Here is a 14,229-nt window from a genome sequence, read left to right as displayed (position 1 = left end):
GCCGGCCCAACTCAGGTCCGGCGCCCCGCCCCGGCCGCCCCCGCTGCCCTCTCGCTCGCGGACACGAAGTGACAGGCCACTGCATCTCTCCTGACCCGGCCGGGCCGGGCCAGCGCTCGCCGCCGCCGCGCGCCCGAGCCCACTCGCTCCCCGAAGTCCGGTTCTCTTTCCAGCGCTCGGCCCCGAGCTTTTTCCAGGTTCTGCTCACTGGGGGCTCGGGCAGGCATTGAGGTTCTCACCCCTGCCACTTGGGGTGAGGCGAGGCTAGCTCTTCATCCCTCCTCCTGGCCTCGGTGTCCCCTCTTTCCACTCTGGTCCTCCTGTCCCCTCTAGACTCTAAGGAGTCCCTATTGCTTCGCCCGGGTGAGGCCTGTTCCGGCTGGTGGAGGACACGGGGGCTTTGAAGCTTGAGGGCGAGCTCGGAGCGGTGGAACCCCGCGGGGTTGGCGCGGTGCCAGGTGCTCCGGGGTTCACCTGCAGTTTAATAAGCGGGAGGTGAGCTGGGGGGACGGGTGTGGGGAGAGGTGAGGTGTGGATGCGGGAGACTTGCCACGGCTAGCCGGCGCGGGGCGGCGCCCAGCGCTGGGAGGGGACGGGACAGTGGCTCCTGGGCTCCCGCGGGGAGGCTGGCCTCCTTCCTTTGGCCTCGGAACACCGTCCTACCTCTGTGGTTTCTGCCCCCCGCCCCCCACATTGCAACACCTCATTTCTACCTCTCATTCCTTGGAGGGGACTCTGGGCTTCTGGAAAGAAATTTCCACTCCTTCCACCTCCCACCTCCAGGGGCCACCATTGCCGTGTCTCCCTCACTCCACACTTGTGGAATCATTTCTTTGGTCCATCTTGGCCCATCACCTCAAGGACTAGCTAAATTTGAATCCTGTGGGGCCCGTCTTGGTGGTAACCAGCCCCTGGACTGGATCCTTCCCCCTGTCTCCCTTATTTTCAAGCCACAGATTGTCCATCATGGGGTCAGGTGACCCCAGTTTCCCCCACGTGGACTATCAGGATGCCCACCCCTCTTCTGACCCAAGCTGCCAGTGGGGTTCTCTTAAAGGTGCACTCTGCCATGTTTAAAATTCAGAGACTGCTAGAAGGAGGTGGTCCCCCAGGTCTTCCACCTGAATGCTGTTACTGTCATCTAATTGTCCTGACACCTTCCCTGAGATGGGCTGGGCTGAAGGGATGGAGTTCTGATGTAAGAGGGAGGGGGAAGGGTTCTTGAGCACCTAGAGTGGGTTCTTGGGAAGCAGGACATACAATAGGGCTTTACCCAACCAAGGAGAGGGATGTGAGGGTGCTGGACCCTGGGAGTTGGGGCACAGAGAGAGGGGACTCCAGCGGGGCTAGAAAGAGTCCTAAATAATCTGTGAGAGGACCCCCAGCCCCGGCGCAGCTATGACCTAAGTGCCGAGGGCAGTGGTATCCCCAGCTTTCTGTTCTGAGGATCCACAGGGTTGGTGCCTAGATGGGTGAGATGCTGGACAAACATCAGCTACAGGGGAGCTCTTCATTGTGGGGACTAGAGAACCCCTCCATCTCTTACTCAGGATGTGGGGACCAGAGGGACATTTGAGGAAGGGGCTACTTTGGGCTGGGCTTGGGCACTGGAGTGAGAGGGGATGAGAGGACAGGGAGAGGCTTGGTGGAGGGGAGTGAGTAGCTTCACACAGCGGGTACTGGAGCACTCATGAAGTTTGGGTACTGCCCTCTCTAAGGCCCAGGCCCATTCAGAATGGATGGAAAGAGGGGGCTTGCGGCTTTGCAGTAAGCCGGGCTCCCAGCCCAGGGGAACCCAGCAATTTGAGAGTCCATCCTCTTCTCTCCAAGGCTCTGGCTCTTTCATCTCCCACCTCCCTTTTACATTTATCTTCGGGGAGTCTTTGTTTTATGCCTAGGTCTCCAGGCTTGGGGTATGTGGTGGTACTCAGATGGGGAGACTGAGGCACAGGCAATTGTATCCCAGGATTACTTAAGGTCCTATTATTCTAGTGGCACCCAATAAATTAGCCAAAACATATTAAGTACTTCCTGTGTGCTTGGCACTGTTCTAAAGCACTTTATCTGTACTGTAGTATCCTCAAACAATCCCCACGCAGTAGGTCCTATCATTATCTTCATTTCCAAAGAAGCTAAGAGAGGTTGGGTAACTTGCCATTAGTCACACAGCTTGTATGTGAGCTGTAGAGCCAGGACTCAAATGCAGGCCAGCTGTCTTTAGAGATTGCCCTCAACCCCCTGCATACTGCCTCCCAAGCTACAAGGCCACCACGATCTCCTACCGTGTGCCCAGAGGTGAACTGGTGCAATGGAGGAGTAATCCAAGAAATGGAACTGATATGCGCACGCATGCGCACACAACACACACACAAACACCTACCCGTGTTTGTGCAAACATGTGGCTACATTCAGTGTCACCCCTAAGTGTTCCCACGTGCACAGAACCCTCTCTCTCCCCAGCCCAGGCACATGAGCATGCACAGATTATCTGTGCACAGATTATTTGCACAGAGGGAATGGAGACCAGACCTCTCCCCCCTCCTCCCTCTTTGACTTGAATGGGCAGGGCTCAAGCTTCTCTAATCCCTCCTAGTTCCCACTGGCTCCTGAATCCTCTCTTCCACACTTCCCTGCCCTCCAAACCTCCTCCCCCAGCCCCTTCCTGGCCGTTGGCTTCTTCCTGTAGCAGCAGCTGACTCCACTTAGATGCTGGCAGTCCCTGTCCCAGATCAAAGGCAGGGCGGCTAATTGTGTGTCTTAACGAGCCCCCCACCCCCAGTGCTCCGGGCAGCCCAGCTGGCCAAGGCCCCTCCCCTCTCCCTCTCCAGCTGGCCAGATGGCACAGTGCCTGCATCTGCCCCAGACAGTCGGGGCCAGGACCGAAACTGGGGCCCTGAATAGGAGCTGGGGGCAGACCCAATGGGCTGGACTTCTCTGAGGCCTGAATGCTTGGATCAGAGGATGACCACACAAGCCCTGCCCAGTCACTCCTTCAGTGGCTGTGACAGCTGCCAGAGGCCATTGGGATGGTGTCTTTGGCTGCCTGGGGTAGGTAGGGGTGTTCTCTGTAGGCTGTGGGCTTCCTCCAGATTCCTCTAGGCCTGCCCTTGAATGTAACAGAGCCTGGAAAATGGTGTTTGGGTTGGCCCAGCACATTCCCCCTGGACCAGCATCTTGCTGTTTCCTGGTGCCATGCATAGACAGGGCCATAGGACTGGGAAATGGGCTACCTGGATTTCTTACTCAGCAGCTTGTCTTCCCCAGAGCCAATGTCCTTCAGCAGAAGGTGGCCAGGCCTGCTGGGAGAGCTGGGGCTGTGTCCAGTTCCATAACTCCTGCGACCTCGGGCATCTCTCCTGGTTGGCTCTCTGGGATCAGTGAGGCCTCCAAGTCCTCCCAGTCTTTGAAACTGATGTAGAAGGACCCAATTTTGTTTTGTTTTGTTTTGTTTTTCTGAATCTCTGGCCTCTACCAAGCCATCAGCCTCCAGATGGGTTCTGGGCTTCCCCCACAGTTGTCTATGGCACAGGTGGATTCTTCTCCTATTGTGGGAGCTGTTGTTACCCTTAGTTTCTCCCACTGCTTGAACTCTCTCAGGTTCAGAGACTGGTCAGTGACTGGTACCAGAACCTGCCCCTCGCCGGTCCTTTCTCAGATGCAGAATAAGGAAGAAGCAACTTGCAGGTCTCAGAGCCCGACCCTCCTCTGCAAGTAGGCCTCCCCCTGCCCCAGGCCCAGAGGATGGCTCAGGCTTGGGAACACCAAGGAGGAAAGCAGTGTAGACAAGTCCTGGACTCCTGAGAGTGGCTCATCAGGGAGTCTTTGCACCCCTAAGCATCTCAGGAAGGCATCTACCTTAGCTAACCCGTTCCTTCTCAGTGTTCAACACCACTGTATGCTTAACCCTGAGCAGGCAGTGGGCTCACCTCCAGCATCCTTCAAACAACCTCTTCAGCTGACCTCGACCGACCACAAGCAGGTGGCTGGGCTATGCCCTTTTCTGAGGAGACTGTCTGGGATGTCCAGACAGGCAAAGGGGAAATTCTGCTGCCTCTTTTGTTTGCCTCTCCCATCTGGCCATCAGATAGTGTTCTTTGATGGGCCTAAGGGGGTGGCTGCAGGCAGGAAATCTTGGGGCTGGAAACTTTAGGACACCTTCTCCTCCTACTTACCCTTCTGCCCATTAACATCTCCTGGGGCCCTGAATTCCATCACTGGTAATTTTTTTTAGGTTAAAATTTGCCTTCTTCCTGCAGGCTTATCTTAAAATTGCAGATATCACATGAGAGGTAGTAGCTTAAGTCCCTGATGGTTAAAAAAAAAAATTAATGTTTCCTAGATACTTTCTGTCCAACAGGAGAGATGTAGTCACACTTCTGAGCTTGCTAAGGGTGAAGCAAGGGAAAGGAGTTCAAGACGGAGGGCTGTGGGAGAGACCTCCCCCATTCCATCGTGTGCAGAACTTCCGGTGTGATTTCTGCCCCTCTTTGAATCTATGCCCTTGTACCAGACTTTCCCCCAACACTGGGCCTCTACTTCCTCTCAGTATGGTGAGAAGGTTGGGCAGGGAGGGCAGAGGGATGGGATGTGGAGGCTCCTCAAAGGCTGTTTCCTGCGTCTCTCTGTGCAGGTTTCCGAGAGAGTGCCTACGCCTACGCCATCTCGGCAGCTGGCGTGGTACACGCAGTATCCAACGCCTGCGCCCTGGGCAAGCTGAGGGCATGTGGCTGCGACGCGTCCCGGCGCGGGGACGAGGAGGCCTTCCGTCGGAAGTTGCACCGCCTGCAGCTGGAAGCGCTGCAGCGCGGTAAGGGCCTGAGCCACGGAGTTCCCGAGCACCCTGCCCTGCCTCCTGCCAGCCCAGGCCTGCAGGACTCCTGGGAGTGGGGCGGCTGCAGCCCCGACGTGGGTTTCGGAGAGCGCTTCTCTAAAGACTTTCTGGACTCCCGGGAGCCTCACAGAGACATCCATGCACGCATGAGGCTCCACAACAACCGAGTGGGGAGGCAGGTGAGAACCCCATCCCTCTGGGCCTGCTCCAGACCCCTCTGCCTAGGGCCCCTCCCCTACCCCAGGCTTATGTCTCCTCTGGGGACCACACCACTCTCCCTAATTCAGCAACTTTCTCATTGCCCCCTCCTAATTCAGTCATCAGATGTGTTTTGGATAACTACTGTGTGCCAGGCTCTGGACTAGGCCTGGGAATATGGGGATAAAACAACCCCTGCCCTGGGATAGCTCCCCTTCCACTGAGCAGCCTGCTTCTCCCATCTCCTGCTGTGAGTAGTGGGGAGAGCTCTGGGCTGCAGTCAGGACCTCAGAGTCTAGGCCCGGCTTTGTAAGTCTGTCTCTCCCCCTGTAAAATGAGAAGGTTGAACTGCATCATCCATAAGGCTCCCCAGCACAAATGTTCCATGATTCGGTGCTTTCCTATGCTGGGACCCCCCTCCTCTCCCAGGCTTTCTGTGCAGAATGAGGGATTCCTGCAAAGGGAGATCCCTAGGGGCCACTGTGGTACTGTGTTATGTTGTCGTCCTCCTTTCTCTCCCCCACCCCCCAGTGTTCATACTACCTGAAAGGTCATTTATTTAAGAGAGAGAGAGAAGAAGAGAAGGAAGGAAGGGAGGGAGGAGGGAGGGAGGAAAGAAAGAAAGGGGAAGTAATTATATCCTGCATTTAATTTATTGAGCGCTTACTCTGTGTCAGGCACTGCCTGGAGCATTTCACTACATCCTATTTCACCCTTACACCTAACCATGAGGGTTCTATTATTAGCCTCATGTTCAGATATGGAAAGTGAGGCACAGATAGACTAAGAAGCTTGACTAAGGTGATGCAACAAGTGAGAAAGTGGCAGAGGCAGGATTCATCCCCAGGCAGTTGAGCCCTGAGCCCTTTTGTTCTATAGTGTAGTCTACACTAAGTTGCATCTCTGGCCCTCACGGTGGCTCAGCACCCTCTTTTCCTGGCTATTCCACCCCCGTCCCTTCTCTTGGCCCTGCCCAGCCTGCTCAGGCCTTGTTTCTGGCTTCCGCTCACTCTAGCTGGCACTTTCTCCATCTCACTCCCCTTTCTCCTGGCTTCTCAGCCCAGGCCAGTTCACCTTCTTCCACAAGGACTGGAGCTGATTCAGCTCTTCTGTCATGACCGAGAGGTGATGTAAACTGAGGCATACCCACCCTCAGGTCACGTCCAGCTCCCACCCAGTCCTGTCCAGTCCGTGCAGCTCTTTTCCCAAGCTTTGATACTATCCTAGCCCATACCAACAGTGCCTCCTCCTCCTTGTTAAACTGGTTAATTAATGGCTGCTGCCTGTGGGAAGCAGATGTTCTGGAGCTGTTGGCCAGGGGAGGCATTGGGCTGCTTTCCACGTGGTGCTGACACCACAGGCTGCACATACAAGCTGCAGAGCCCTTTAAGACTTGGAGGAACGGGGTCCCTCTCTTATGGCCCTACTGCCCACGTTTGGGGGACCCAGATCATTATTTGGAGTGGGGGGGCAGTGGGGGGAAGAGGATGTGGCCAATTTCCTCTGGGGTTTCTGGTGAGGATAATGTGAAGGCGCTTTTTGGGAGGAGGCTCAGGAGAGCAGTCTGAGAGCTGGGCAGGGGCTGGGTAGGTTGTATTCCTGTAACTAGCTCCTTTGGAGGCCTGGGAAACTCTCTCCACTTTCATTGCCCTGGAGGTCTGGCTCTTTGGGTTCCCTTTGGTTCTGTGTTCAGGTAGGGCCTTTGGTCCCTGTTGGTGCTCACTGTTTCCTAGGAGGAATGGTGGCACTCAGCACTGGGCAGAATAAATGCCAGCTAGGAGAATGGGCGAATGGGCGAATGGGCGAATGGGAGGGGGTGGGGGGGAGGGGGAGGAGGGGGCGACTCCCCAGCCCCTGGCCCCTCTCCTTAGGCTCCCTGAAAAGTGCTGCAGGGCCCAGAGGAGTTAAGGTGCTTTTTCAGACTCCCCACAGCCTCCGCTCACTGCCTGGAGTGAGGCCAGAGGCTTTGGGGCTGGGATGTAGTGGAGCCAGCACACCCCTGCTCCTGGTCCTGAGGGTTGGAAGGAGAGGGAATTTCCCTGAGGATCTGGGATCCCACCTCAGGAAGCAAGAGCCTAGAGCCCCAAGGGCCCCCCCTGCAGCTGCTGGGAAAGGCGGGGGTGGGGGGAGAGGAGGGGAAGCAGGAAGGAGGGAATTCCCCCAGGGTCTGGCCGGGTGGGAGGTGGATGCGAGAGCAGCAGAAAGGTAGGCAGAACTCTTCTCGTGGCCGCCTGGTTTAGGAGCTGTGCCACCCACCCACCCACTTGGGGCCTCAGCTTTTTTGCCTCCGTTCAATGGGGGTTGGTTTCCAGAGCCTCTGAGAGTCTCGAGGGCCGGTGTCTGCGACGGGAGGAGGCCAGTGGGGCTGGCCTCGGGCGTCACCCCTCCCCGTGCCTCCCTCTGCAGGCGGTGATGGAGAATATGCGGCGGAAGTGCAAGTGCCACGGCACGTCAGGCAGCTGCCAGCTCAAGACGTGCTGGCAGGTGACGCCGGAGTTCCGCGCTGTAGGGGCACTGCTACGTAGCCGCTTCCACCGCGCCACGCTCATCCGGCCGCACAACCGCAACGGCGGCCAGCTGGAGCCGGGCCCCGCGGGGCCACCCTCGCCAGCCCCGGACATTCCGGGGCCTCGGCGCCGCGCCGGCACCGCCGACCTGGTCTACTTCGAGAAGTCGCCCGACTTCTGCGAGCGCGAACCGCGCCTGGACTCGGCGGGCACCGTGGGCCGCCTGTGCAACAAGAGCAGCGCGGGCCCTGACGGCTGTGGCAGCATGTGCTGCGGCCGCGGCCACAACATCCTACGCCAGACGCGCAGCGAGCGCTGTCACTGCCGCTTCCACTGGTGCTGCTTCGTGGTCTGCGAAGAGTGCCGCATCACCGAGTGGGTCAGCGTGTGCAAGTGAGCGGACGGCTCGCCTCTCTGCGCCTGGTCCTCTGCGGCTTGCGATGTTGGCCGGGCAGCGTCGCCTTGGTTCCTGGGAGTGGAGGATGGACCACAAAATCTTACAGGAACCTCCCAGCTCTGAGGTCGTCAAGACTGCAATCACGGGACAGTTCAGGCCCGCTCAGACCCCCTGCTCACTTCTGTGGCCTCCAGGACCGGTTTGCCTCCCGGGTCTCTGACCCAAGCTCAGACAGTTCCGTCAGGCTGGCGGTTGCCCTACACTCTAGGGCAGTGTCAGCCAGGCATCCTCTGGGCCTGCCTCCTTTTATCTCTTCACCCCTACCCCTGGAGGGGGAGGGAATGATTGGAAGCTGATGGGGAGGGGGAGGAGGATTAAAAAGAAGAAATGGACATCACTGAGCTGAAGTGACTCTGCGGAGGCCTCAGACACCTTCCCCCACTGGCCTCTGTCCCTCATCATTCATTTAACAAATATTTATTTTTGCACTCTTTGTGGCCTGGCACTCTGTGGGGGACGAGAGGTGCTGGGGATACAGATGTGAATACGAGATACAAGACCTGCTCTCTTGGAGTTTACATTCGGGCTGGGGAAGATGAACGGTAAACAAGAAAACACACAAACAAGGTCATTTCAGACAATGCTATGTGCTGTGAAGAAAATAAAGCAAAGTGCTGGATGTAGAGTGATTTGTGGGGAGTGGGGCCCCTCTAGATAAAGCTACTGGTTGGGGAAGACCTCATGCTGAGACTGCATGAGGAGGAGAGCCATGCACAAATCGAGGGTAAAAGGGCTTTTCAGGCAGAGGCCATGTGAATGCAAAAGCTCTGAGGACAGAAAGATCTCAGGAGGAGCAGCAAAGACGCCAGTGTGATTGGAGTGAAGAAATCAAGGGACAGATTAACAGCAGAGGAGCTGCTGGAGGGGGGTGGGGGATGGGGAATGGTCACATTATGCATCCTTCCAGGCCAAGGTAAGGGATTTTATGTAAGAGGAATGGGAACCTTCAGAGGGGCTTAGGCAGGCAAATGTCATGGTCTGATTCCCACACTGCTTGCTGTCTGGGGAACTGAAAGGCAGGGGACAAGTTGACAGCAGGCCACCAGTTAGGAGACTACAGCCATCTTCCAAACCAGAGATGAGGCCTGGGCTAGATGGAGGCAGTGGGGAAGTTGGCAAGGGGCTGGATCAGGAGCCCTGGATGCCAGAGCTCTAGCTGTCCACCTTGTGCCTGAGCCCTCTGCCACAAGCCAGGACGAGTGTCGGCCAGTAGCACCCGTCGGCAGAGACAGGAGGCACTCTGAGAGGAGTAATCCTGGGCAAGACCCAGCTCAACCCAGCCAGCCCAGCGCCCCAGGGAGCAGGTGGGGCTAGGAGGTGCGGCCTGGAGAAGGAGAAGGGTGGCAGGGGAGGCGGGGTATGTAAGTCTGGGGGTGGGGGGATATCCTTCCTGGGTCTATTGTGCCCCCAGATCCCCAGCTCAGGATGTCCCTTGGCAGGTCAGCCAGCCCCCCTTCCATACCCCCATAAGAACGCTGCTAAGCTGGCAGCCTGGGTCCAGATCTGATGTTTTTCTGGAACAGACCCTCAAGGAGGAGGCAGTGGAGAGGGAGGTGGGGGTCAAGTTCTCAGGGAAAGAACACTTCACCAACTTCATCCAGGCCTCCTGCTGCTCACAGTGGAGAGTACTGCTGCCTGCCTCAGTTCAGCCCCGAGTGGCACCCTTCTCGATGAACCAACCAAGGATGAAGTCTTGTTCCTTTTCCCAGTTGCCAGCCTACCTGCATCCCCATACTTCCCTGGCCCTGACCCATATCACCCTACCCCTGGGTAGGGGTGAGAAGGTAAGGAGGCTCTCATGGTGATGCCCACCTGCAGGCCCACCACCTGCGAGATTTGCTCTCACGCGCTTGCCCTCAGCTCCCTTCCCTCGAACTCCTGCATCCCAGCAGCTCTCAGACATGACTAAGGCAGCAGGACATTTCACATGCTCAGTTCTGCTGCCTCTGTAGAGGACAGGGTTTCTCTCCCTATCCCCCTAAAGACAGTACCACAGGCAGGCGGGTGAGAGTCCCCCAGGAGGAGGGGTGGGCAGGAGCAGCCAGACACACCTGCTTCATTCCTTTCCTCTTGTTCACCCAGGAGAAAGCTTTGGGGGCTGGGTTCGCTGCCTCCTCCCTCCCTCCCATTCAGGGTAGGAGGGAAGGGAGGGGCAATGAAGGTCTGGGGGGGTACTCCCACCCCCTGCCCAGTCCCCAGCAGTGTCCACTACAGCGTTAGCTGTGGCTTCAGCCTCCTCTGCCTTCCAGGCTTTAAGAGGACAGAGTTGGGGGAGGAGAGACTGAAGATGAGAGACACAGGATGAGGGTTGGGATAATGAGGTAGGAGCTGTAACACTGCAGAGCGTGCTGCCTCTAGAGGGAGGGGTGGGCCGTGGGGTGGGACAGGGGACTGGACACCAGGCTGTGGGGGGACATATCCCAGTCAAGTCAAATCATGGTGATCTGATACATGCTAGGTTTACCTGTAAAGGGAGAGAGGAAAAGTTGGAGAAGGAAAAAATAGGGTGTTGCCCACCCCCATCCTTTTTGTGGGCCTGAAGCTGACTAGAGTCTGGACCAAAGCTGAACCCCACATTTGAAAAGGGGTGTATGGGATTTGGTTGACCCTAAAGGGAGATATGGAGGTGATAAGGGGTGGGAGAATGGGGCCCAAGAGGCACTGGGTTTATGCACTCTGGCTACGAGTGAGGCAGAAATCAATGTGCTGGTTGGAAATAGGGGAAATGGGCTGAAATAAAGTGGGACGGTGGAAGTAAATAGGAGGAAGAACTTGCCAAGAGCTAGGAGAGGACCAAGGTTCAGATCTGGAAATAAGAAGAGAGGGTGGACCAGACTTCACTCAGAGCGGGAGGAAGCCATCCCCTCCCCCAGCACCTTTCACCTTGATGGACATTGGGCCAACTCCTTGCAGGAGGAAAAAAATAGCGTGGAGCCTGGATGGTCCCAAAGGGAAGAAGGGAGGGAAGTAAGAGAGAATGAGGTGGTGGATAGATCAGCAGGCAGTGGTGGGTTAAGGGTCAGGGAGAGGCAGCCAGACTGGGGTGGGGATCAGAACCCAGGCATCCTGCTTTTTTGTCACCCAAGGTCCCAGGGTCAGAAAGAAGAGGAAGGGAGAGGCAAAGGTAGAGGCCTCGGCAGCTGTAGGAGGGCCAGGTGGGTGAGAAACGAGGTCAGGGGCATCCCGGCCCTCGCTCGCCTTCCTCCGAATTAATGCGCCCCCAGCTAGCCCCCGGCAGGGGGCCTTCCACGTTGGAGCTTGGCCAGGCCCTAGTCGCGGCCTCCCTCCAGCCCTCCCACCCCCCCTTCTCATGTGGTTGCCGGCAGCTGCCTGCGGTCGCCCCAACTCCTGCGCTCAAGGCACGGGGACTTTCCAACAGGGGAAAAAATGACTTAATGAGAGTGGGAGCGGGGGGCGGGAGGGACAGGTCCCTGTAATCACCGCTCTGCTGTGGGGCCTGCGCGCCTCCGGGCCCTTCCCTGGCTTCCTGCTGCCAGCGCCCCCCTCGGGCTCTGCGGGGGGAGGGGGACGGGCTGGCACAGGGGATCCCTTTTCAAGTTCCAGGCTCTTTGGGGCCCTCCGGCTGCCTTTGTTCCCTAGGCTTGCCGTGCGTGGAAGCTGAGACGCCCCGTGATCCCTCTCTGGACTTTGTCCTTGAAGTTGGGGGGTGGCAGTCCTTCCCAGGAGCCACGGTCCTCTGCTGGTGGATTAGAGGGGTGCGGGATCTTGGAGAGCCCTTTGCCACTTCGCGGCTGCGCACTTCCAAACGCCTCCGGTTGCTGTGGCAACCAGGGCAGTTGAGGTGTGTCCGCAGGGCTGGGAGGCGCCCAACCCACCCCCCTTTTCTCGCAGCCCTCCGGGCCAGGCCGGGCCGCTGCGGTGCGCGGGGGTGGGGGTGTGCCGTTACCATGGCAAGGGTGCGCTAGGAGGGCAAATTCTTCCCCAGGGTGGGAGCGCCCCGGGGATACGAGAAGGGGGGTGATGGGGGCGGCAGAAAGGGGAGGCGAGAGGGTCAGAACGAGGGAGGAGTCTCGGACAAGGCGCTCCAGGGCTTCTGGTGTTGGGATAGGGAGTTTGGAATCTGCCCCCGCCACCCCTAGATCTCCGGAGATGTCCCGGTCCTCCCCCCTCACTCTCGCTGGGGTTCAAGCCCCTAAATCCCGTTTCTGGGGAAGGGATCCGAACTACCGACCCCGAAGGTCTTTGGGCTTCCTCCGAGGTCTGGTTCGCCGAGCTAAGTGTCCATCCCCTCCCCCCGCAAGCGAAGCTGCATCCCAGACTGCGACCTGAAGCCCTGCAATTAAGCCCCTCGCCCTCCCCTGCGCCGCCCGCGGGTCCTCCGCCAGGCAGGGCCTGCACCGCCAATTACAGCATGCGCGCAGCAGCTGATTACACCGGAGTCCAGGAAGCGGCCGGGGTGGGGACCTCAGCAGGTCCAGGCGGCGGAGTCCCTGGGGTAGTCCCCGGCCAGGGGTCCTTCACTGGAGCTTCGGGCTGCGGCCCTCTAGCCCAAAGTCTCCGCTCCAGACAATACGGGGAGGAGGGTCTACTCGGTGCTCAGTCCTGCGCTGCCTCAGTTCCTCCCTCCTCGAATGCACACTGCACCCAGGGCAGAAAGAGCGCAGGGAGGATGTGTGTGTGTGTGTACGCAAGAGTTCAAAGCCCTAAAGGCCGTGTCTCTTTCCCGCCGCAGACGGTCGCGTCTGTCTCTTCTGGCCCAATGTCCCGCCCGGTGGACCCGGCTCTGTCGTGCTGAGCTAGCCCCAGGGCGGCTGACAGCCGGTATCGCACTTTTCTGGGAATCGGAAAACGGCGCCCCCGCTGGGCAAGAGGCTCCCGCACTTCTACCCCACAATGCAAGGCAGTCCGGGAGCCTGCGGGGCAGCGACGTGGGGTATTCTGCCACCACCTTTGCCCCCTGCCATCCCTTCTTCCCTCTCCCCTCGCCCACCGGTCTGCAGTGGCTAGGGTAGAGCTCAAGTCTCCCGTGGTCCAGCTTCCCACATCTTGCCGGCAGCTGGGACCCGCCCACTTCGAACTGCTGTGGACCCAGCGCCCTCTGTTGGTGCGGAGCCGCGGCGCACCAGCTTTCCGGCCTGGATCTCCAGCTGCCGCCGCCGGTCTGGGGTATCGCTCCAGTTCCAAGGATTTGGGGTTCCACCCATTTGGCGCCCCTTGCCGTTGGGTACACCCCACCCTCTGCCTCACGTCGCTCCCAAATCCGACTTTTTAGGCCCTTTGCTCTTCGCCGGCCGCGGCCTCTCTGACTCTCTTTCCTCGGTCTTTGCGTGCTCAAAACCTTGTCCGGCGACCTAGCTGTCCCCCAACCTCCCATCCTCTCTAGTCGTCGAGGCTTCGAGGGCAAGTACTGAGGTGCGATCTCTTGGAGCCCAACGTGAAAGTCCGCAAATAGGAACATGATTACATAAATCGCCGCCCATCTGTTCAATGGGATTCCTCGCAGTGCCCTTAAAAATGAGGTGGTTTGAAGTATATTTAGGGACTGAGACTGAGTGTTTGCTCTTTATGGGGGGGGGGGCGTGTGTGTGCAAGATACAAAATAGCACAGGGAAGGATCCCTCCTTTATCGCAACAAAAATTATAGATGTCATTTGCATTTTTAAAGTCTAAAGTAGGCAGTAAAACGCTAACAGAAATCATTTTTTGGATGATGGAATTATAGGTGGTTTACAATTTGTCTCTATTTTATCTACATTTTTCGTTTATCTATAATGAACATGTAATACTTCGGCACAATAAAAATTCCATATCCAGAAAAAAAAATTCCATATCCAGAATATTTTTGCCCAAAACGTGAGAATCGAATTACATCATTAGAATACATTAAATTTTAAAAAGAACCCTTTTAAAAGTAGGAATTAGGGAGACCTCCTGACAAGAGCTAATATAGGGAAAGCAGGCTTCCAACCTCTGAACTTCAGGGCCTAGGGAACTGAGAAGTTGTTAGAAGGGTCCTCAAATCCACATGCATATCCAGTATTGTTGCGAATGGAATCGCTGATTTATTGTACTGCATGTGTATAAAGATGCTGTCATGATTAACAATATAGAAAATAATTTTAATACCTTTTTCTCAGTCTTGATCCTCTTTGGTCTCTTTGCAGCACTACACTTCATTAAATGTCCTCCCCTTAGACATGTTTAATCCTTTAGTCCATGTGTTTGTTGTTGCCCTGCCTAGTTCTCCTCTCATTCTCCACTACCTCAGGGATTCC

General features: G+C 57.1%; 1 protein-coding gene across 1 annotated transcript in view; it reads left to right on the top strand.

Annotated features, from left to right (window-relative positions):
* The window catches only part of WNT10A (Wnt family member 10A), an 11,526-nt gene extending 3,157 nt beyond the window's left edge, over nt 1-8,369 (top strand). Inside the window, exons 3-4 of the mRNA XM_007445839.1 lie at nt 4,631-5,010; nt 7,436-8,369. Coding sequence (XP_007445901.1) covers nt 4,631-5,010; nt 7,436-7,933 — 878 coding nt within the window. The 3' untranslated portion in view covers nt 7,934-8,369. The remainder of the gene's footprint in view (nt 1-4,630; nt 5,011-7,435) is intronic.
* The last annotated feature ends 5,860 nt before the right edge of the window (nt 8,370-14,229 follow it).

Source organism: Lipotes vexillifer, unplaced genomic scaffold (assembly GCF_000442215.2).
Source record: "Lipotes vexillifer unplaced genomic scaffold, Lipotes_vexillifer_v1.1 scaffold965, whole genome shotgun sequence".
NCBI lineage: Eukaryota > Metazoa > Chordata > Mammalia > Artiodactyla > Lipotidae > Lipotes > Lipotes vexillifer.
The sequence above is the reverse complement of the archived record's forward strand: the minus strand, read 5'-3'. Positions and strand labels throughout refer to the sequence as shown.